This window comes from Salmo salar, chromosome ssa06 (genome assembly GCF_905237065.1).
Source record: "Salmo salar chromosome ssa06, Ssal_v3.1, whole genome shotgun sequence".
Classification (NCBI taxonomy): Eukaryota; Metazoa; Chordata; class Actinopteri; order Salmoniformes; family Salmonidae; genus Salmo; species Salmo salar.
Window position 1 is genome coordinate 54,045,436 of NC_059447.1, and position 23,503 is coordinate 54,068,938.

A 23,503-nucleotide genomic window follows, 5' to 3' on the forward strand; every position below is an offset into this window, starting at 1 on the left:
TTGAGTCACATAAATAGTATGGCCATAGTCCAAGTACAACAAAACTATTTTCTCGTGGCATAGGAAAACAAGCTTTGTGCCGGTAATAAAACCCAATACGCAGCTTGAGTTTCCTGGCAAGGTTCTCCACATGGGTGGTGAAGCTCAACTTCTCATCCACCCAAACTCCCAGATATTTGTACGTTCTGATTTGCTCTATAGAATGTCAATCCAAGGTAGTAATTACATGGTTTTCAGGGTGGTTAGTATTAGAAAATAGCAAGCATTTTGTTTTAGAAGATTTCAGAAAAAGCTTGAAATTGTACAGATTCTGTTGAATGATGTTAAAAGCTGTTAGAGCTTTTTCAAAAGCCAAAGTCAAACTGCTGTCACTTGAATAGAGAACAGTGTCATCCACATAAAAATGTATATCAGCTGTCTCAATATGGCTCCCAATGTTGTTGATATAGATAATAAACAGGGGACCTAAAATTGATCTTTACGGTGTCCGACTCACAACCATCTGGCTTAACACACTGTGCTTGAAAATACGGAGAGAGGTACTCAGTAATGTGTTGTACTGGATTTGCCCCAAACATAACACGTTGTATTCAGGACAAAAAGTTAATTGCTTTGCCTAATTTTTAGCTGTATTACTTCAGTGCCTTGTTGCAAACAGGATGCATATTTTTTTTCTGTACAGGCTGATTTATTTTCACTCTGTCAAAGAGGTTATTATTGTGGAATAAGTAGAATGTTGATGATCCATCCTCAGTTTTCGCCTATCACAGCCATTAAACTCTAACTGTTTTAAATTCACCATTGGCCTCCGTTTCCTTCCTCTCCGCAACTTAGTCAGGAAGGACGCCTGTATCTTTGTAGTGATTGGGTGTATTGATACATCATCCAAAGTGTAATTAATAACTTCACTATGCTCAAAGGGCTATTCAATGTCTGCTTGTTTTGTTTTTACCCATCTACCAATAGGTGCCCTTCTTTGCGAGGCATTGGAATACCTCCCTGGTCTTCGTGGTTGAATCTGTATTTCAAATTCATTGCTTGTTAAGCAAATGTTTACTCCTAAACTTATTTAGGCTTGCCATAACAAAGGAGTTGAATACTTATTGACTCAGGACATTTCAGCTTCAATGTTTATAAAAAAAAAAAATAGTAATAATACATAATTCCACTTTGACAATATGGGGTATTGTGTGTAGGCCAGTGACCAAACATATTTATATTTAATATTCAGGCGTTAACATAACAAAATGTGGAAAAAGTCAAGGCACTCTTGTTCACAAACCACTCCAGACATTACCAGTAATCCCAATACACTTCAATATCTGCACCAAGAAAGACAGTATGGTCCACACTGTCAAACGCCTTTGACTAGTCTATCGATACAGATACACAATGAAGATTCTTATCCAGAACACAGTGAATATCATTCAAAACCCTCAACGTTGCTATGACAGTGCTGTGGCTTGACCTGAAACCTGATTGAAACCATACCACTCAAAATATTGTTTTCCTGGAGGTAGGCCTTATTGTCCAAGGCCTCCAATACCTCTGCCAGAACAGACTATTTATATGTGGGCCAATAGTTATTCAGAAGAATGTGATCACCTCCTTTCAAAAGAGGTTGGACAAATCCTGATTTCCACAACTTGGATATTTCATTCTAGGGTGAGGTTAAAGATGAAACTTGAAAGCATTTTACACGACAATACTCATCCCCCTTCACTCAAATACTCATCCCCTTCACTCAAAATGCAGACAGCAGCAGCCAGACAAGGGGAAAGATACTTCTTCAAAAGAAAATTAAAACAGATAGATATGGGGACTATTTTATTCCAACAGGCATTAGGCTGTATAATAGATAGTCTGTTGGTCCCACGAGTATCCACCATATTGCACTTTCACTTTAAATGTGTAGCTATAGCACTTTGAATGAATTATTGTGTAGTTTGTGTTTTCATGTTTTATGTATTTTTAAGCACATGACCAAATGAATTTCCCCCTGGTGGGATAATAAAGTTGATATGAATATAAAGGAGGAGCAATGACGTCTGCAGCTCCGAGACAGAGAACCTGGAGAAGGCTTGCTTTTTATTTCATTTCACCTTTATCTAACCAGGTAGGCCAGTTGAGAACAAGTTCTCATTTACAACTGCCACCTGGCCAAGATAAAGCAAAGCAATGCGACACCAACAACACATGGGATAAACAAACGAACAGTCAATAACAGAATAGAAAAATCTATATACAGTGTGTGCAAATGTAGTAAGATTAGGGAGGTAAGGCAATAAATAGGCCATAGTGGCGAAATAAATCATATTTAGCAAATAAACACTGGAGTGATAGATGTCCAGAAGATGAATGTGCAAGTAGAGATACTGGGGTGCAAAGGTGAAAGAAAATAAATAACAACATGGGGATGAGGTAGTTGGGTGGGCTATTTACAGATGGGCTATGTACAGTACAGGTGCAATGATCGGTAAACTGCTCTGACAGCTGATGCTTAAAGTTAGTGAGGGAAATATAAGTCTCCAGCTTCAGTGATTTTTGCAATTCGTTCCAGTCATTGGCAGCAGAGAATTTGAAGGAAAGGCGGCCAAAGGAGGAGTTGGCTTTGGGGGTGACCAGTGAAATATACCTGCTAGAGCGCGTGGGTGCTGCTATGGTGACCAGTGAGCTGAGATAAGGCGGGGCTTTACCTAGCAAAATCTTATAGATGACCTGGAGCCAGTGGGTTTGGCGACGAATAGGAAGCGAGGGCCAGCCAACGAGAGCATACAGGTCGCAATGGTGGGTAGAATATGGGGCTTTGGTGACAAAACGGATGGCACTGTGATAGACTACATCCAATTTGCTGAGTAGGGGTTTGGATGCTATTTTGTAAATGACATCGCCGAAAGCAAGGATCAGTAGGATAGTCAGTTTTACAAGGGTATGTTTGACAGCATGAGTGAAGGATGCTTTGTTGCAAAATAGAAAGGCCGATTCTAGATTTAATTTTGGATTGGAGATGCTTAATGTGAGTCTGGAAGGAGAGTTTACACTCTAACCAGACACCTAGGTATTTGTAGTTGTCCACATATTCTAAGTCAGAACCGTCCAGAGTAGTGATGCTAGACGGGCGGGCTGGTGGGTGCGGGCAGCGATCGGTTGAAGAGAATGCATTTAGTTTTTCTTGCATTTAAGAGCAGTTGGAGGCCACGGAAGGAGTGTTGTATGGCAATGAAGCTCGTCTAGAGGTTTGTTAACACAGTGTCCAAAGATGGGCCAGAAGTATACAGAATGGTGTCGTCTGCGTAGAGGTGGATCAGAGAATCAGCAGCAGCAAGAGCGACATCATTGATGTATACAGAAAAAAAAGAATCAGCCCGAGAATTGAAGCCTGTGGCACCCCCATAGAGATTGCCAGAGGTCCGGACAACAGGCCCTCCAATTTGACACACTGAACTCTATCTGAGAAGTAGTTGGTGAACCAGACGAGGCAGTCATTTGAGACGTGGCTGCACAGTATTGTCTTTTATCGATGGCGGTTATGATATCGTTTAGGACCTTGAGTGTGGGTGAGGTGTACCCATGACCAGCTCGGAAACCAGATTGCATAGCAGAGAAGGTACGGTGAGATTCGAAATGGTCGGTGATCTGTTTGTTAACTTGGCTTTCGAAGACTTTAGAAAGGCAGGGTAGGGTAGATACAGGTCTGTAACAGTTTGGGTCTAGAGTGTCACCCCCTTTGAAGAGGGGCATGACCGTGGCAGCTTTCCAATCTTTTGGGATCTCAGACGATACGAAAGAGAGATTGAACAAGCTAGTAATAGGAGTTGCAACAATTGCAGTGGATAATTTTAGAAAGAGAGGGTCCAGATTGTGTAGCTCAGCTGATTTGTAGGGGTCCAGATTTTGCAGCTCTTTCAGAACATCAGCTATCTGGATTTGGGTGAAGGAGAAATGGGGGAGGGAGTGTCGGGTAATTTCCCAGGGGGCGCATATGGACCTTTAACCCTATCAAATAACCTGCATCAAGAAAATGTTGATTAAAAGAGTTCAGAATAAAGGTTCTCAATTACCACCTGTGAGTCAACCAGCAGTTGTTTAGGGAGCTGTGCATCTCCTTTGCACTCTAAACTTTTCAAAAATGTTGAAGGATTATTCAGATTATCAGCAGTAGATTTGAGATAGTGGTCTGCTTTCAGCTTTCGGGTCATAGCCACAACCTGATTCCCGAAGGCATTCAATCATCAGCTGAATCAGACCTTCTTGCTTAAGCCCACAAAGCATTCCGTTTCCTTGAGAACCAAGGGTTGTCTCTGCCTTTAATTCTGTTTTGTTTGAAAGGAGCATGCTTCCTGGAATGCTTTATGGAAGTAAAAAAAAGCAAATTCAACATCAGGGATGAATTCACCTTTATTTCAGGTAAAGTTAAAAACATCATTACAAAACCCTGAGTATCAAACTGCTTCCAATTCCTTTTCATAATGATACGTGAAGGAAGTTTAGGAATTTTACAATCCCTCACATAGGCAACAGCACAGTGATCATTTAAATAATTTGAAGAAAAATCAATTAAGATTTTAGTGGACACTTTGCATTCAACCTTGTTACATTGTTAACAACAGTGGCGGTCGGTTCCGTTTATGATGAGGGAGGACAATAAAAAAAATAATGGGCATGGCCTTATTTCTATTACAGCATATTGGATGACTGTCATCCATTTTCCATTCACCCAGCTCAATGCATCATTGAAAGGCTGAGGCTACTGCATGATACTTAAACTTTCCATATACCCATCATGGGGTAGCTACAACCTAGCCTATGAATGACATTTTACAACGTACACTACATTCGAAAACTATTCAGACCCCTTGACTTTTGTTACGTTACAGCCTTATTCTAAAATGGACTAAATACTTTTCTTTCCTCATCAATTTACACACAAAACCACATATTGATAAAGCAAAAACAGGTTTTTAGAATTTTTTACAAATGTATTCAAAATAAAAAACAGAAATGCATTATTTACATAAGAATTCAGACCCTTTGCTACGACTCTCGAAATTTAAGTCAAAGATTCCATTGATCATCCTTGAGATGTTAATACAACTTGATTGGATTGTGGTAAACTCAATTGATTGGACATGATTTGGAAAGGCACACACCTGTCTATATAAAAGGTCCCACAATTGACAGTATACAGTTGAAGTCGGAAGTTTACATACACCTTAGCCAAATACATTTAAACACATTTTTTCACAATTCCTGACATTTAATCCAAGTAAAAATTCCCTGTTTTAGGTCAGTTAGGATCACCACTTTATTTTAATAAGAATGTGAAATGTCAGAATAATAGTAGAGAATGATTTATTTCAGCTTTTATTTCTTTCATCACATTCCCAGTGGGTCAGAAGTTTACATACACTCAATTAGTATTTGATTTTGGGTAGCCATCCACAAGCTTCCCACAATAAATTGGGTGCATTTTGGCCCATTCCTCCTGACAGAGCTGGTGTAACTGAGTCAGGTTTGTAGGCCTCCTTGCTCGCACACGCTTTTTCAGTTCTGCCCACAAATTTTCTATAGGATTGAGGTCAGGGCTTTGTGATGGCCACTCCAATACCTTGACTTTGTTGTCCTTAAGCCATTTTGCAACAACTTTGGAAGTATGCTTGGGGTCATTGTCCATTTGGAAGACCCATTTGCGACCAAGCTTTAACTTTCAGACTGATGTCTTGAGATGTTGCTTCAATATATCCACATAATTTTCCTCCCTCATGAAGCCATCTATTTTGTGAAGTGCACCAGTCCCTCCTGCAGCAAAGCACCCCCACAACATGATGCTGCCACCCCCGTGCTTCACGGTTGGGATGGTGTTCTTCGGCTTGCAAGCCTCCCCCTTTTTCCTCCAAACATAACGATGGTCATTATGGCCAAACAGTTGTATTTTTGTTTCATCAGACCAGAGGACATTTCTCCAAAAAGTACCATCTCTATCCCCATGTGCAGTTGCAAACCATAGTCTGGCTTTTTTATGGCGGCTTTGGAACAGTGGCTTCTTCCTTGCAAAGCGGCCTTTCAGGTTATGTCGATATAGGACTCGTTTTACTATGGATATAGATACTTTTGTACCTGTTTCCTCCAGCATCTTCACAAAGTCCTTTGCTGTTGTTCTGGGTTGATTTGCACTTTTAGCACCAAAGTACATTAATCTCTAGGAAACAGAACGCGTCTCCTTCCTGAGCGGTATGACGGCTGCGTGGTCCTTTGGTGTTTATATTTGCATGCTGTTGTTTGTACAGATGAACGTGGTACCTTCAGGCATTTGGAAATTGCTCCCAAGGTCAACATTTTTTTTCTGATGTCTTGGCTGATTTCTTTTGATTTTCCCATGATATCAAGCACAGAGGCACTGAGTTTGAAGGTAGTCCTTGAAATACATCCACAGGTACACCTCCAATTTACTCAAATGACGTCAATTAGCCTATCAGAAGCTTCTAAAGCCATGACATAATTTTCTGAATTTTCCAAGCTGTTTAAAGGCACAGTCAACTTTTTGTATGTAAACCTCTGACCCACTGGAATTGTGATACAATTAATTATAAGTGAAATTATCTGTCTGTAAACAATTGTTAGAAAAATTACGTAGATGTCCTAACCGACTTGCCAAAACTATAGTTTGTTAACAAGAAATGTGTGGAGTGGTTGAAAAACGAGTTTTAATGACTCCAACCTAAGTGTATGTAAACATCCGACTTCAATTGTATATCCTACCAACGGGACATTAAAAACTGTAATATCTTATGTTTCATCGAGCCGTGGCTGAACGACAACATTAAGAACATACAGCTGGTGGGTTATACGCTCCATCGGCAGGACAGAACAGCAACCTCTGGTAAGACACAAGGCGGGGCCCTATGCATATATGTGAACAACAGCTGGTGCACGATATCTAAGGAAGTCTCAAGGTTTTGCTCGCCTGAGGTAGAGTATCTCATGATAAGCTGTAGACCACACTATCTGCCTAGAGAGTTTTCATCTGTATTTTTCGTAGCTGTCTACATACCACCACAGACCGATGCTGGCACTAAAACTGCGCTCAATGAGCTGTATGCCGCCATAAGCAAACAGGAAAACGCTCATCCAGAGGCGGCGCTCCTAATGGCCGGGGACTTTAATGCAGAGAAACTTAAATCAGTTTTACCAAATTTCTATCAGCATGTTAAATTTGTAACCAGAAGAAAAACAATTCTAGACCACCTTTACCCCACACACAGAGACTCGTACAAAGCTCTCCCTCGCCCTCCATTTGGCAAATCTGACCATAATTCTATCCTCCTGATTCCAGCTTACAAGCTAAAATTAAAGCAAGAAGCACCAGTGACTCGGTCTATAAAAAAAGTGGTCAGATGAAGCAGATGCTAAAACTACAGGAATGCTTTGCTAGCACAGACTGGAATATGTTCCGGGATTCTTCCGATGGCATTGAGGAGTACACCACATCAGTCACTGGTTTTATCAATAAGTGCATCGAGGACATCGTCCCCACAGTGACTGTACGTACATACCCCAACCAGAAACCATGGATTACAGGCAACATTCGCACTGAGCTAAAGAGTAGAGCTGCCGCTTTCAAGGAGAAATGCCGCTTTCAGGGAGAAATCCCGATATGCCCTCCGACGAATCATCAAACAGGCAAAGCGTCAATACAAGACTAAGATCTAATCGTACTACACTGGCTCCAACGCTCATCGGATGTGGTAGGGCTAGCAAAATATTACCAAGGAAAGCACAGCCGAGAGCTGCCCAGTGACACGAACCTACCAGACGAGCTAAATAACTTCTATGCTCGCTTCGAGGCAAGTAACACTGAAACACGCATGAGAGCATCAGCTGTTCCGGACAACTGTGTGATCACGGTCTCCGCAGTCGATGTGAGTAAGACCTTAAAACAGGTCAACATTCCCAAGGCCGCAGGGCCAGACGGATTACCAGGACGTGTACTCTGAGCATGCGCTGACCAACTGGGAAGTGTCTTCACTGACATTTTCAACCTCTCCCTGTCTGAGTCTGTAATACCAACATGTTTTAAGCAGACCACCATAGTCCCTGTGCCCAAGAATACTAAGGTAACCTGCCTAAATGACTACTGACCCGTAGCACTCACGTCTGTAGCCATGAATTCTTTGAAAGGCTGGTCATGGCTCACATCAACACCATTATCCCAAAAACCCTAGACCCACTCCAATTTGCATACCGCTCCCACAGATCCACAGATGATGCAATCTCTATTGCACTCCACACTGCCCTTTCACACCTGGACAAAAGGAACACTTATGTGAGAATGCTATTCATTGACTACAGTTCAGCGTTCAACACCATAGTGCCCTCAAAGCTCATCACTAAGCTAAGGACCTTGAGACTAAACACCTCCCTCTGCAACTGCATCCTGGACTTCCTGACGGGCTGCCCCCAGGTGGTAAGGGTAGGTAACAACACATCCGCCACGCTGATCCTCAACACGGGGGCCCCTCAGGGGTACTCTCTGTTCACTCATGACTGCACGCCAGGCACGATTCCAACACCATCATCAAGTTTGCCGATGACAGATTAGTGGTAGGCCTGATCACCGACAATGACGAGACAGCCTGTAGGGAGGAGGTCAGAGACCTGACCGTGTGGTGCCAGGACAACAACCTCTCCCTCATCGTGATCAAGAAAAAGGAGATAATTGTGGACTACAGGAAAAGGAGGACCGAGCACGCTCCTATTCTCATCGACGGGGCTGTAGTGGAGCAGGTTGAGAGCTTCAAGTTCCTTGGCGTCCACATCACCAACAAACTAACCTGGTCCAAGTACACCAAGACAGTCGTGAAGAAAGCACAAAAAAACCTATTCCACCTCAGGAGAGTGAAAAGATTTGGCATGGCTCCTCAGATCCTCAAAAAGTTCTACAGCTACACCATCGAGAGCATCCTGACCAGTTGCATCACCTCCTGGTATGGCAACTGCTCGGCTTCCGACTGCAAGGCACTATAGAGGGTAGTGCGTACGGCCAGCACATCACCGGGGACAAGCTTCCTGCTATCCAGGACCTCTATACCAGGCGGTGTCAGAGGAAGGCCCTAAAAGTTGTCAAAGACTCCAGCCACCCTAGTCATAGACTGTTCTACCGCACGGCATGCAGTGCCGGAGCGCCAAGTCTAGGTCCAAGAGGCTCCTAAATAGCTACTACCCCCAAGCCATTAGACTCCTGAACAGCTAATCAAATGGCTACCCAGACTATTTGCATTGCCCCCCCCCCCCCCGCCCCCCTCCCCCTGGAACGCTGCTGCTGCTGCTCTCTGTTAATATCTATGCATAGTCACTTTAATAACTTTACCTACATGTACATATTACCTCAATTACCTCGACACCGGTGCCCCCACACATTGACATTGACTCTGTACTGGTACCTCCTGTATATAGCCCCTCTATTGTTATTTACTGCTGCCCTATAATTATGTGTTATTGTTATCTTTTTTGTGGGGGGGGGGGATTTTCTTAAAACTGCATTTCACTGTACGGTCTACACACCTGTTCAACTCGGCACATGTGACAAATAGAATTTGATTTGTTTTTCCCCTGGGTGATGTGGTATTGTACAAAAAGGACGAGAATGAAGTTGCCCCTAGACACCGATCTATGGTCAGTTTTAGATAAATACTCAAATGTACACAAATGCACACACACGGAAACACACAAAGAATGCTCACACACACGTGATGTGAGTGGTAGGACTGCCTTTTGCTGTTTAATTAATTATGTCTGTTTCTTCAGCACAGGGAGATGAGTGTGTGTACAGACAGGACTATGGTGTAGATGGGGGAGGGATAGGTGTGTGTGTGAGTGTGCGTGCGAGTGCATATGCGTCTAGCAGTGGGAAATCTACTGTATCGGATGGAAGAGGTGTGTGTGTGTGTGCACATACCAGCGTGTGTGTGTACGCATGCGTGTGGGCGACCACATGAAGGTGCTGTGTTCAAACCTTACATCCCATACATCTCCACACAGACAGAAACCAGGCAGGAGTGACGTGAAGAAGGAAGGAGTCCGTGGACGGCGAAGTAAAATAAGTAGTAAGCGTAAGACATATTTACATTTTGGACATCCTCCCTCACCTCAAGTGTACCACGCTTGGATGGGTTGAGCACCAAGAAGCGCTTGAGGAGGTTTTCACAGTCGGTGGACATGTAGAAAGGGATACGGTATTTACCCCTTAGAACACGCTCTCTCAGCTCCTATAGGGGGAGATAGAGAGGAGAGGTTAAAGGCAGGGTCGGAAGTTTAGAGGTCAGGGGTCAGTCGGTGGACATGTAGAAGGGGATACAGTATTTTCCCCGCAGACAACACTTTCAGCTCCTACAGAGGATATGTAGACCCTGTGTCTCAACCTGTCTCCCAGTGTGCAATCATGTACTCTTCCCCACGCAGTTAGCATGGTAGGCAAGTGTAAGCATGGACTAGATGGAGTTTCCACCATTCTTACACTAGTCCTTTCCTTTCAAAGCAAGTGCACATTTAGGACAGATGGGTAGAGAATTGGGACTTAACCTCTCTGGGCTAGGTGGCACCAAATCGTCCCACCTACGTAACAGCCAGTGCAATCCCGTGGCGCGTTATTCAAAAACCTTAGAAATGCAAAACCTTCAATTTTTCAAACATATGACTATTTTACACCATTTTAAAGATAAGACTCTCGTTAATCTAACCACACTGTCCGATTTCAAAAAGGCTTTACAACGAAAGCAAAACATTAGATTATGTCAGCAGAGTACCCAGCCAGAAATAATCAGACACCCATTTTTCAAGCTAGCATATAATGTCACATAAACCCAAACCACAGCTAAATGTAGCACTAACCTTTGATGATCTTCATCAGATGACAACCCTAGGACATTATGTTATACAATACATGCATGTTTTGTTCAATCAAGTTCATATTTATATCAAAAACCAGCTTTTTACATTAGCATGTGACTAGCATGTGACTAGCATTCCCACCGAACACTGCCGGTGAATTTACTAAATTACTCACGATAAACGTTCACAAAAAGCATAACAATTTTTTAAGAATTATAGATACAGAACTCCTCTATGCACTCGATATGTCCGATTTTAAAATAGCTTTTCGGTGAAAGCACATTTTGCAATATTCTCAGTAGATAGCCCGGCATCACAGGGCTAGCTATTTAGACACCCAGCAAGTTTGCACTCATCAAAGTCAGATTTACTATAAGAAAAATGTTATTACCTTTGCTGTCTTTGTCAGAATGCACTCCCAGGACTTCTACTTCAATAACAAATGTTGGTTTGGTCCAAAATAATCCATCGTTATATCCAAACAGCGGCGTTTTGTTCGTGCGTTCAAGACACTATCCTAAAGGGTAAATAAGGGTTACGAGCATGGCGCAATTCGTGACAAAAAAACTCTAAATATTCCATTACCGTACTTCGAAGCATGTCAACCGCTGTTTAAAATCCATTTTTATGCCATTTTTCTCGTAAAAAAGCGATAATATTACGACCGGGAATCTGCATTTAGGTAAACAGACGGAAAAAAATAAAGCATTCGGTCGACTCGGGCACGCGCCTAAGCCCACAGTACTCTGAGCGGCCACTTGCCAAACGCGATAAAGTGTTTCAGCCAGAGCCTGCCTCGATATTGTTCAGCTTTTTCCCGGGCTCTGAGAGCCTATGGGAGCCGTAGGAAGTGTCACGTTAGAGCAAAGATCCTAAATCTTCAATAAAAACAGCCTAGATGAAACACATCTTGTCAGACAGGCCACTTCCTGCATGGAATCTTCTCAGGTTTTGGCCTGCCATATGAGTTCTGTTAAACTCACAGACACTATTCAAACAGTTTTAGAAACTTTAGGGTGTTTTCTATCCAAAGCCAATAATTATATGCATATTCTAGTTACTGGGCAGGAGTAGTAACCAGATTAAATCGGGTACGTTTTTTATCCGGCTGTGTCAATACTGCCCCCTAGCCCTAACAGGATAAGAGTAGAGGCCAGGGTTAAAGATTAACACACATACACAGATTTGCACACACCTTCAGATTCTGACCGTCGAAGGGCAGCGACCCTGACACGAGCGTGTACAGTATGACTCCCAGGCTCCAGACGTCCACCTCAGGCCCGTCGTACTTCTTCCCCTGGAACAGCTCTGGGGCGGCGTAGGGTGGGGAGCCGCAGAATGTGTCCAGCTTATTGCCCATTGTGAACTCGTTACTGAAGCCAAAGTCGGCTATCTTGATGTTCATGTCAGCGTCCAGGAGTAAGTTCTCAGCCTGGGGGAGAGAAGGTGAAGTGGATGTGTTTGTGTGTGGTATTTATTCAGTGATGTGAAACACTGAACATTGTTGTTGTTTACAATTAAAAGAAGGGGGATGTAGATGGGTAGGTTTTACACCGGAACTAGTGAACTATAAGTGGGGTGTGTGGGGACATCATTCAGTGTGACACAAGATGTCGATCCCATGTGGCTTAGTTGGTAGAGCATGGAGCTTTCAATGCCAGAGTTGTGGGTTTGATTTCCCACGGGGGACAAGTACGAAAAATGTACCCACTCATTACTGTAAGTCGTTCTGGATAAGAACGTCTGCTAAATGACTCAAATCTACAATGTATGAGATGCTAATAGCGAAGTAAACGTTGGACATTTACACCGGCAGTAACGTTGCCAGACTGTCAGTCACCCACACTTTATAGTCTTGAATATTGCAGGTAAATTAAAGAATGAACAGAGCTGACACGATTCCCAGTTGTTCTGACAATAATAATATGTTCTACACTATACATTTATATCGGTACGCTCTGTAACATTCTATCCTCCTGAACAGGACACAGGTCTCGTGACATGCCTATGGATCTCTTCAAGCAATCAATGTGTTATGAATGATAACAAGTTATATCAGGTAATAATGCAGACAATAATAGGCACTTCTAATGCAGTAATAAATAAGTGCATTCATAGTATAATAAGAAGTAGGCACATGCAAAGTTCCAGAATTCTTTCTTTCTTCTTGTTTCTCCCATTCTCCATCTTCCTCTCCCTCTTTGTTTGTCTATCCAACTCTTTCTGTTCCTTCCTCCCACTTTCTCCCTCTATCTTGTGCAACTGCATAATTTAGGACATGTCATCGTGGAAACAGAGTGCGGAAACAGAGCGTGTAATGCCCTGTAGAGACTACTACAGTATGTCACACACACCTCTGGGGGATGGTAACACCACATCCCGTGTCGTAGCAGGTGAGAGTATGTAGATTAGAGGTGAACAGTGTTTCTCCGAGGGCAGTGAAGGAGTGAGTGTGTGTGTGTGTGTGTGTGTGTGTGTGTGTGTGTGTGTGTGTGTGTGTGTGTGTGTGTATGTATGCCAGGGTACATGTGTGTATGCGTGTGTGTGTACATAAAGTTTTCATTACCTTCAGGTCTCTGTGTACAATATTTTTCTGATGGCAGTACTGCACAGCTGACACAATCTGGAAAGGAATGGATCAAGACCATAGAATTAAAGTTAGAAGATATTATGGCGTTTCTAAGTTGTTATAAAAGTTATTATAACTACAGCCACTGCAGCCCTTCAGATTTGGAGTTTGACACGTGACAGAGGAGCTTGGGGTTAACTTGGGACTGGTCAACACTGTCACACTGTGTGTGTGTGTGTGTGTGTGTGTGTGTGTGTGTGTGTGTGTGTGTGTGTGTGTGTGTGTGTGTGTGTGTGTGTGTGTGTGTGTGTGTGTGTGTGTGTGTGTGTGTGTGTGTGTGTGTGTGTGTGTGTGTGTGAGAACAATTAGCGACATCAACCCGCACCCACTTCTCAAAACTTCATTGATTGGACAACAGGGACGTGATTGTGGCCAGTACTGACTCACGCACGGTGTGTGTCTGTGTGTGTATGTAAGATCTGGTGGTTTTCCCCATCCAGGTAAGCAGGGGCTGATTTGAACAGAATATCTATCAATGTACATATCCATTGGGGTAATACATTTTAATATTATTAATTTTGACGTGTCCCATTTGCTCTCCTCTCCCCTTCTATCCTCCTCTTTATCCCATCCCTCTTTTCTCCCCCTCCCCTCTCCTTTACTCCTCTTTTATCCCATCCCTCTTTTCTCCCCCTCCATCTCCCCTCTCCTTTACTCCTCTTTTATCCCATCTCTTTTTTCTCCCCCTCCATGTCCCCTCTCCTTTACTCCTCTTTTCTCCCCCTCCATCTCCCCTCTCCTTTACTCCTCTTTAACCCATCCCTCTTTTCTCCCTCTCCATCTCCTCTCCTTTACTCCTCTTTTATCCCATCCCTCTTTTCTCCCCCTCCATCTCCCATCTCCTTTACTCCTCTTTTATCCCATCCCTCTTTTCTCCCCCTCCATCTCCCCTCTCCTTTACTCCTCTTTAACCCATCCCTCTTTTCTCCCTCTCCAACTCCTCTCCTTTACTCCTCTTTTATCCCATCCCTCTTTTCTCCCCCTCCATCTCCCCTCTCCTTTACTCCTCTTTAACCCATCCCTCTTTTCTCCCTCTCCATCTCCTCTCCTTTACTCCTCTTTTATCCCATCCCTCTTTTCTCCCCCTCCCCTCCATCTCACCTCTCCTCCTCTTTTATCCCATCCCTCTTTTCTCACCTTAATCTCCCCTCTCCTTTACTCCTCTTTTATCCCATCCCTCTTTTCTCCCCCTCCCCTCTCCTTTACTCCTCTTTTATCCATCTATATTTTCTCTCATCTTCCTTTCACCCCCCTTCTCCTAGCTCTCTCTCCCAGCTCTTACATCAAGTGACCCAGATATCCCCATCTCCACAGCGACAGTGGGCTGAACCAATGAGGAGAAGGGGTGGGGTCAGGGGAGCCCCTGTCTGGACTTACGGAAGACCCCCTTTCACTGAATGGCTGAAAATGACAGGAATGGCCAAGGATCTTCCCAGTTCCCAACAAAATATGATGATATGTGTGTGTGTTAGCATGTTTGTGTGTGAGAGGGGGGGCTTAAGTCTGTGTGTGTGTCTTGCTTGAAAGTCTGTGTGTCACCCAGCCAGGGTGACTTTGAACACGGGGTATGTATGTTAGTGTATGTGCGTGCGTGCGTGTAGGGCTGAATCCAGTCTGCTGCAGTACCTGTCTAAATTTAGCCCTGGCTTCCTTCTCCTTCATCCTCCCGTGAGCTACGAGGTAGTCAAAGACCTCCCCTGAAAGGAAGGGAGAGCGAGAGAGAGAGAGAGAGTGGGGGAGAGAGCAATATAGAGTGAAGGGAGAGAGAGAGAGACCGAGAGAGAGAGAGAGTCCGAGAGAGAGAGGTCTAAGTTCAACTTTGACTGAATGGAGACATTCTCAAATTTTGTCTCAGTCTCCCAACTTATTTTTAATGTCTGCAACCCATCAACAAAGCATCAATTGCTAGTTCGGCAGCCTCATTTGTCCTAGATTAAGGCAATACTATGTGTTATAATAAAGTACTATGGATATCAGGAGACAGACCAACCCTCCTCCTGGAGAGCTACTGGTTGTGCAGGATTTTGCTCCAGCCCTGCCCTCAAACACAGCTAATTCCACTAATAGACAACTCATCAGGACCTTGATTGCCTGAAGCAGGTGAGTTAGCACAGGGCTTGGGCAAAAGCCTGCACACCCGCTAGCTCTTCAGGAGAAGGGTGTCATACTATAATAATTATAATACTTGTATTTTAGATAAATAAATGAGCTTTTCATGGATTACGCTCAAAGCATATTATAAATATGTTGTACTGTATGTCATATTACTAGGTAACTTACCTCCACTGGCATATTCCATCACCAGGTAGAGAGTTTTCTCAGTCTCTATCACCTCAAACAGTTTCACTGTGGAGGAAGGGAGAGAGAGAGAGAGGGAGGTAGAGGGTGAGCGAGCGCACTCGACATAACGAGATTAGCCAGGTTGCCTCAGGAAAGTATCGGTGCAGTAACGCTGGCTGTTTTGTTCCCAGGCTGCTGTCACAGCCTAGGAACAGCCTGGGAACACCAAAATTGTTGCAACCCCTATTACTAGCTTGTTCAACCTCTCTTTCGTATCGTCTGAGATTCCCAAAGATTGGAAAGCTGCCGCGGTCATCCCCCTCTCCAAAGGGGGAGACACTCTAGACCCAAACTGCTACAGACCTATATCTATCCTACCCTGCCTTTCTAAGGTCTTCGAAAGCCAAATTAACAAACAGATCACCGACCATTTTGAATCCCACCGTACCTTCTCCGCTATGCAATCTGGTTTCAGAGCTGGTCATGGGTGCACCTCAGCCACGCTCAAGGTCCTAAACGATATCATAACTGCCATCGATAAGAGACAATACTGTGCAGCTGTATTCATCGACCTGGCAAAGGCGTTCGACTCTGTCAATCACCGCATTCTTATCGGCAGACTCAACAGCCTTGGTTTCTCAAATGATTGCCTCGCCTGGTTCACCAACTACTTCTCTGATAGAGTTCAGTGTGTCAAATAGGAGGGCCTGTTGTCCTGACCTCTGGCAGTCTCTATGGGGGTGCCACAGGGTTCAATTCTCGGGCCGACTCTCTTCTCTGTATACATCAATGATGTCGCTCTTGCTGCTGGTAATTCTCTGATCCACCTCTATGCAGACGACACCATTCTGTATACTTCTGGCCCATCTTTGGACACTGTGTTAACTAACCTCCAGACGAGCTTCAATGCCATACAACACTCCTTCCGTGGCCTCCAAATGCTCTTAAATGCAAGCAAAACTAAATGCATGCTCTTCAACCGATCGTTGCCCACACCTACCCACCCGTCTAGCATCACTACTCTGGACGGTTCTGACTTAGAATATGTAGACAACTACAGATACCTAGGTGTCTGATTAGACTGTAAACTCTCCTTCCTTACTCACATTAAGCATCTCCAATCCCAACATAAATCTAGAATTGGCTTCCTATTTCGCAACAAAGCATCCTTCACTCATGCTGCCAAACACCCTCGTAAAACTGACTATCCTACCGATCCTTGACTTTGGCGATGTTATTTACAAAATAGCCTCCAACACTCTACTCAGCAAATTGGATGTAGTCTATCACAGTGACATCCGTTTCGTCACCAAAGCCCCATATACCACCCACCATTGCAACCTGTATGCTCTCATTGGCTGGCCCACGGTTCATATTTGTCTCCAAACCCACTGGCTCCAGGTCATCTATAAGTATTTGCTAGGTAAAGCCCCGCCTTATCTCAGCTCACTGGTCACCATAGCAGTACCCACCCGCAGCACGCGCTCCAGCAGGTATATTTCACTGGTCACCTCCAAAGCCAATTCTTCCTTTGGCAGCCTTTCCTTCCAGTTCTCTGCTGCCAATGACTGGAACGAACTGCAAAAATCACTGAAGCTGGAGACTCATATTTCCCTCACTAGCTTTAAGCACCAGCCGTCAGAGCAGCTCACAGATCACTGCACCTGTACATAGCCAATCTGTAAATAGCCCATGCAACTACCTCATCACCATATTGTTATTTATTTTGCTCCTTTGCACCCCAGTACCGCTACTTGCACACTCATCTTCTGCACATCTATCACTCCAGTGTTTAATTTGCCATACTGTAATAATTTCACCACTATGGCCTATTTATTTCCTCACCCCCTTATCCTACCTCATTTGCACACACTGTATATAGACTTTCTCTATTGTATTATTGACTGTATGTTTGTTTATTCCATGTGTAACTCTGTGCTGTTGTTTGTGTCGCACTGTTTTGCTTTATCTTGGCCAGGTCGCAGTTGTAAATGAGAACTTGTTCTCAACTAGCCTACCTGGTTAAATAAAGGTGAAAAAAAAAGAAAAAAAAGAAACATGAGACAGACAGGCCTTAGGGCCATAGACAGGCAGGCAGACAGACGTAAGCATACAGACGAAGAGACAGGTAGACACAAACAGACATACAAGAAAAGACAGACGAGTAGACAGTCTCTACCACAGCAGCACACAGCAACTCCCACCACCACCTGAGCAGATAACGTGTGTGTGTGTGTTCCGGGGGAACAGGAGTGTGTAGGGCACGGGATACAGAGCATGGAAAGGGTGAGAGGAAAGAAACACACAACACACACATGGGTGATGTGTGTGCGTGCGTGTGCCTCCAAGCACTCTCATAGCCATTTCTCATAGGCCTTGAATGCATTATGCCAATTGCTTCAGTGATATGCCATGACTGGACACGAAGCGCTAGGCTGAGGGAATGTGAATGGGAAATCAAAGCCTACAGTTAGGTGGAAAATCACCAGCCATCAGGCTAAATCCCTTCCCATCTAATTGAATTGGAGCAGAGATGAGCACGACTCTCTCTGTCTCGCTTTCTAAATCACTATCTGTTTCACTGTGTCTGTGGGTGCACTCCAGAATACACACATTTTGCAGAATTAGGATAACTTGACAATATTGACATCATATTGATGTCTGGTACATTAAAAACGTATGCGGATGTTGAATTGCACAGAATGCACCCTGCTTGTCTGTCGGTTAGGGCTGCACAATGAATCAAATTCACATCCAAATATTGACATGTGCAATATCCATATCGCATGCAATATTTTGAAGAATGATTTTTATTTTATTTAACTAGGCAAGTCAGTTAAGAACAAATTCTTATTTACAATGGGGGTTAACTGCCTTGTTCAGGGGCAGAACGACAGATTTTTACCTTGTCAGCTTGGGGATTCTATCTAGCAACCTTTCAGTTACTGGCCCAACCCTCTAACCACTAGGCTACCTGCCGCCCATATACGCCAGTGTAAGAGATGAGAGAGAACAAAACTGTGCACTCCCTGGGTGTCCCCACCAACAATGGAAACCCTGCTATTAAAGGTAAGAAAACTGAAAATATGACCCAAAATTCACATTGTCACTCTTAGCAACATTTGGCATAATCTGAACATTTATGTATCTGGGTGCTTAAAAATGTTTGTTTGGGCTACTTTTCATCCTGCCGAAGAAATTGTCTTGGAGAGAAAACCTGCAGATTTTTCGAACATATGTTGGTGCCAGGCTCAATGGCCACATACTGTTCTGAAATGAGACCATAGCCAACTAATCCCACAGTCACTGTCTGTATCAATTAGTCTCGCATCTCTCACTCTGTCTTGCTATCTCCTTCAGTCTGTCTCCCTCTATTTATATTACTTCTTCATTGTCTATATCACTCAGTCTCTCTCCCTCTCTTCCAATGTCTGTATCCCTCTGTCTCTCTTCCCCACCAACAATGTTCCCTCTAAGGTGCGCGCACCTCCTCCGGGACTGCAGCGCAGAAAAAATGCCAGGCAGCGCAGAGACAAGATATTGAACTTCACTGAGTTCGCACAATTAGTTTGCATTATATAGATAAAAAAAAATTCTGTGATCCAATCAAGATTATGTCAGACCCTTTTCAATGCAAAAAAACAGAATCAAACCAGGTCAGTTGAGAGCCACGTTTCCACATTTGTTGATATTCTTTGCTAATTAGCAAGTTATTAGCCCAGTTATAGATAAGTATAGGTCAGCAATGGGGAGTTACTGCTTCCTACAAGAGCACAAAGCGTGTAGGCTTATACCCTGACTACACTGCCCACGTCGCGTGCGCGAGCATTACAAAATAAATGTAGAAATCTATATTATTCAATTATTGCACCCACACTGCTCGATCGTGCGCACCAACGAGCGTCTGCATTGCCAAGGGCTAAAATAGAAGTCAGTTCTATTTGTGATGCAGATCGCGCTGCCTCTCCCATCTCCTCATCGCTTTCTAGAAGCAGGTACCCACTTGCCATCTCCTCATTGGTTATACCCACGTGGGTGACTGAAAGACAAACGAGGTCGGTGGCGGTAATGCACCTAATTTATGAAAGTTGCCAATCGCAATATAAAGTCCAGAGAAGAAAAGACTGAAAGGAGGAGAGATGACTAGAAATGATTCGGTTGACCGTTTTATGTGTGGATTAATTGTCGGAGTAGAGGACCTTGTGCATTTCAGGTAAAATAACAACTCAATGTTTATATCCCAGGACAAATTAGCTAGCAACAGTAAGCTAGTTAAATAGCTAGTTAAACTGCTGCTCCAGTTTCAACTGTTCTGCCTGCGGCTATGGAACCCTGACCTGTTCACCGGATGTGCTACCTGTCCCAGACCTGCTGTTTTCAACTCTCTAGAGACAGCAGGAGCGGTAGAGATACTCTGAATGATCGGCTATGAAAAGACAACTGACATTTACTCCTGAGGTGCTGACCTGTTGCACCCTCGACAACCACTGTGATTATTATTATTTGACCCTGCTGGTCATCTATGAACATTTGAACATCTTGGCCATGTTCTGTTATAATCTCCACCCAGCACACCCAGAAGAGGACTGGCCACCCCTCATAGCCTGGTTCCTCTCTAGGTTTCTTCCTAGGTTCTGGCCTTTCTAGGGAGTTTTTCCTAGCCACCGTGCTTCTACACCTGCATTGTTTGCTGTTTGGGGTTTTAGGCTGGGTTTCTGTACAGCACTTTGAGATATCAGCTGATGTAAGAAGGGCTTTATAAATAAATTTGATTTGACTTTACAAATTAGCTAGCAAGTGCAATTTAGCTAGCTAAATTGCCATAAATGTTTAATGCTTTTCGACCTGTCCCCAAATTAATGTAATTGGTTCAGAGTTTGTTTTGATATTTTAACCTGCGTGTTTTGTGTGGGGGACAAAATAAATGTATGCACGATGGCGCACGCGCGCAGCCGGTTTGGGTTCCGTGTTAGCCTACATTTCAAGCTGTCTTGAACATCCAGTCAGGTCAAATATGCAAATAAGCCAATAGGCCCATGGGTAGCTTACATTGTCTAATTCTCTGTATGGTAATAATTAATTTTATTTTGTAAAGTAAACACAGTAAAATGCCGTTTAAAGTCACCTATTTGGCCCATGGTGTTACAGACCAACTAAAAAATTACTAATTAAAATGTCAAGTCTTCATAATGTAAAAATTCTTTTTTTAAGTGTCATGCAATATAAGCCTGCATTGATCCCCACATATAGGCTACTGTAGGCTATATTACAAAAATCAAAAAGCTATTTCCATGTGAAAATGTAATGGGATTTGTTCCATTGGTTTTGTTGGTAGGCCTACATTGTGCCTATTGGCTACTGTCTTAAACTGTAAGGGTACAGCCTCAGTGTTCACTGTAAACTCGCACCGGAAGTTGCACAAAATTCTCACAACATTCAAGTTTCCGCTCACAAGACTTAAAATTTGCTCAGCGGCAATTTTTTTGGAGGGAACATTGCCCACCTCGTCTCTCACTTTTCTTGAACACCTGTCATATTTTAACTCAATATGCTTTATTGGCATGGCAATTTGAAATTCACTGAGGGCATAATTTTCCGTCCCTCCCGTTCTCCCTATTAACTAACACCCTTTCTTTCTCCAAATCATCCTCCTTCCCTCCCTTCCCTACCTGGCTTGGGGGAGGGAGAAAGTGGGAGAGCGGAAGAGAGGAAGTTGAGTGAGAGAAACACAAACGATCGCCAAGCACATGCCGGCGGAATCAGACCACCAAAGGGGAGCCTGCTGGGCAAGCAATCACAAATCGGCTTTGTAGATGACATTTCCCATTTTGTTTTGTTTGGCATATGAAACTTAATGAATATATGAGATCATTGAACACTCCTCTCTCATGAGCAATTTTAAGAAGACCAAAACATTAAAATAGAGGCATTTATTACAAACTTGATAAAAATAAATAATCAACACATCCTGGTCTTCAATCTGGACCATCGGCTGATTCTGATCTGTTAGTGCCAGGCTAGAGCATAAGCTTGAGGGAGTAGCCCAGGAGGGAGTAGCCCTCCTATTGATATGAACAGAGAAAGAAACGTCATTGCCATGACAACTGGTACCACGTCTCATGGCCTCTTTCTTTTTGGGGTCTTTCCAGGTTTTCCTAAGAGGGCTGGTGTGTATGAGCGTGGACACACTCGCACACGGTTGCACACACGCAGAAACACACACACACCACAAACGTGGACAAACACACAAAACACGAACACGGACAGACACAAAACACAGCAACACGGACACACACACAATTAGGCTAAAGATAGCCACAGTAGGAAGTGGAGTGCCATTTTTCAGTTCATTAGAATGAATGAGAGAGATTGGGAGGTACACTATGTGGACACCTGCTCATCGAACATCTCATTCCAAAAACATGGTGATCACTATGGAGTTTGTCCCCCCTTTGCTACTATAACAACCTCCACTCGTCTGGGAAGGTTTTCCACTAGATGTTGAAACATTGCTGTGGAGATTTGCTTCCATTCAGCCACAAGAGCATTAGTGAGGTCGGGCACTAATGCAGTCGGCGTTCCAATTCCTCCCAAAGGTGTTCCATGGGATTGAGGTCAGGGCTCTGTGCAGGCCAGTTAAGTTCTTCCACACAAACCATTTCTGTATGGACCTCGCTTTGTACATGGGGGCATTGTCATGCTGAAACAGGAAAGGACCGGTCATGTTGCTCATAGACATTTCCACTTCACAATAACAGCACTTACATTTGACCGGGGCATCTCTAGCAGGGCAGAAAGTCACTGAGCTCTTCAGTACGGGCCATTCTACTGTCAGTGTTTGTCTATGGAGATTGCATGGCTGTGTGCTCGATTTTACATACCAGTCATCAACGGATATGGCTGAAATAGGATTGTGCACATAGTTTTGGCAATGTAGTGTAGGTGGGCCATTAGAATAATTAACTGAGCGAAGCTGCATGGTGTATTAAACAGTGAATCATTGATGGACCTCCTCACACACGCACGCAAGTAAGCATTTTCACTTGTGTGTGTGCATCTGCTGCCCAGAAGTCATTCAGAGGATTCGTCCAGGGTAGAGATGAGGAAGTGTGTGTGTGTGTGTGTGTGTGTGTGTGTGTGTGTGTGTGTGTGTGTGTGTGTGTGTGTGTGTGTGTGTGTGTGTGTGTGTGTGTGTGTGTGTGTATAGTGGTGGTGGGGGCGCATGTATACTGAACAAAAATATAAACGCAAGATGCAACAATTCTACTGAGTTACAGTTCATATAAGGAAATCAGTAAATTTAAATAAATTCATTACACCCTAATCTATGGATTTCAGGGTGGGCTAAGGCCCACCCACTTGGGAGCCAAGCCCACTCACTGGGGAGCCAGGTCCAGCAAATCAGGCTTTATTACAGACAGAAATAAGCTTTTTGTGTGTATGGAATATTTCTGGGATCTTTTATTTAAATTCATGAAATATGGGACCAACACTTTACATGTTGTGTTTATATTTTTGTTCATTATAGATGACATCACCAAAATGACAGAGGGAGAGAGGCATGTGGGGACCTGTTAGATAATCACCATGGCTTAATGACACACACAAAGAGTGACAGGGGAAAAAATTAACTGTGTGTGTGTGTGTGTGTGTGTGTGTGTGTGTGTGTGTGTGTGTGTGTGTGTGTGTGTGTGTGTGTGTGTGTGT

The 23,503-nt window shown here is 43.7% G+C and overlaps 1 protein-coding gene across 8 annotated transcripts in view; it reads right to left on the bottom strand.

Moving 5' to 3' along the window:
* The window catches only part of LOC106607643 (MAP/microtubule affinity-regulating kinase 3), a 218,468-nt gene that overhangs the window by 138,246 nt on the left and 56,719 nt on the right, over positions 1–23,503 (bottom strand). For 6 of the 8 annotated variants that reach the window (XR_006770269.1, XM_014204792.2, XM_014204795.2 and 3 more), the window contains 5 exons: positions 15,797–15,862; positions 15,143–15,213; positions 13,454–13,510; positions 12,083–12,319; positions 10,125–10,265 (listed from right to left, as the gene is read on the bottom strand). Coding sequence is in view for 7 of the 8 variants with exons in the window: in XM_014204792.2 (XP_014060267.1) it covers positions 10,125–10,265; positions 12,083–12,319; positions 13,454–13,510; positions 15,143–15,213; positions 15,797–15,862 (572 nt within the window). In the remaining variant the exon portion in view is untranslated. The remainder of the gene's footprint in view (positions 1–10,124; positions 10,266–12,082; positions 12,320–13,453; positions 13,511–15,142; positions 15,214–15,796; positions 15,863–23,503) is intronic. The other 2 variants (XM_014204794.2, XM_014204797.2) reach the window with 1 other exon arrangement.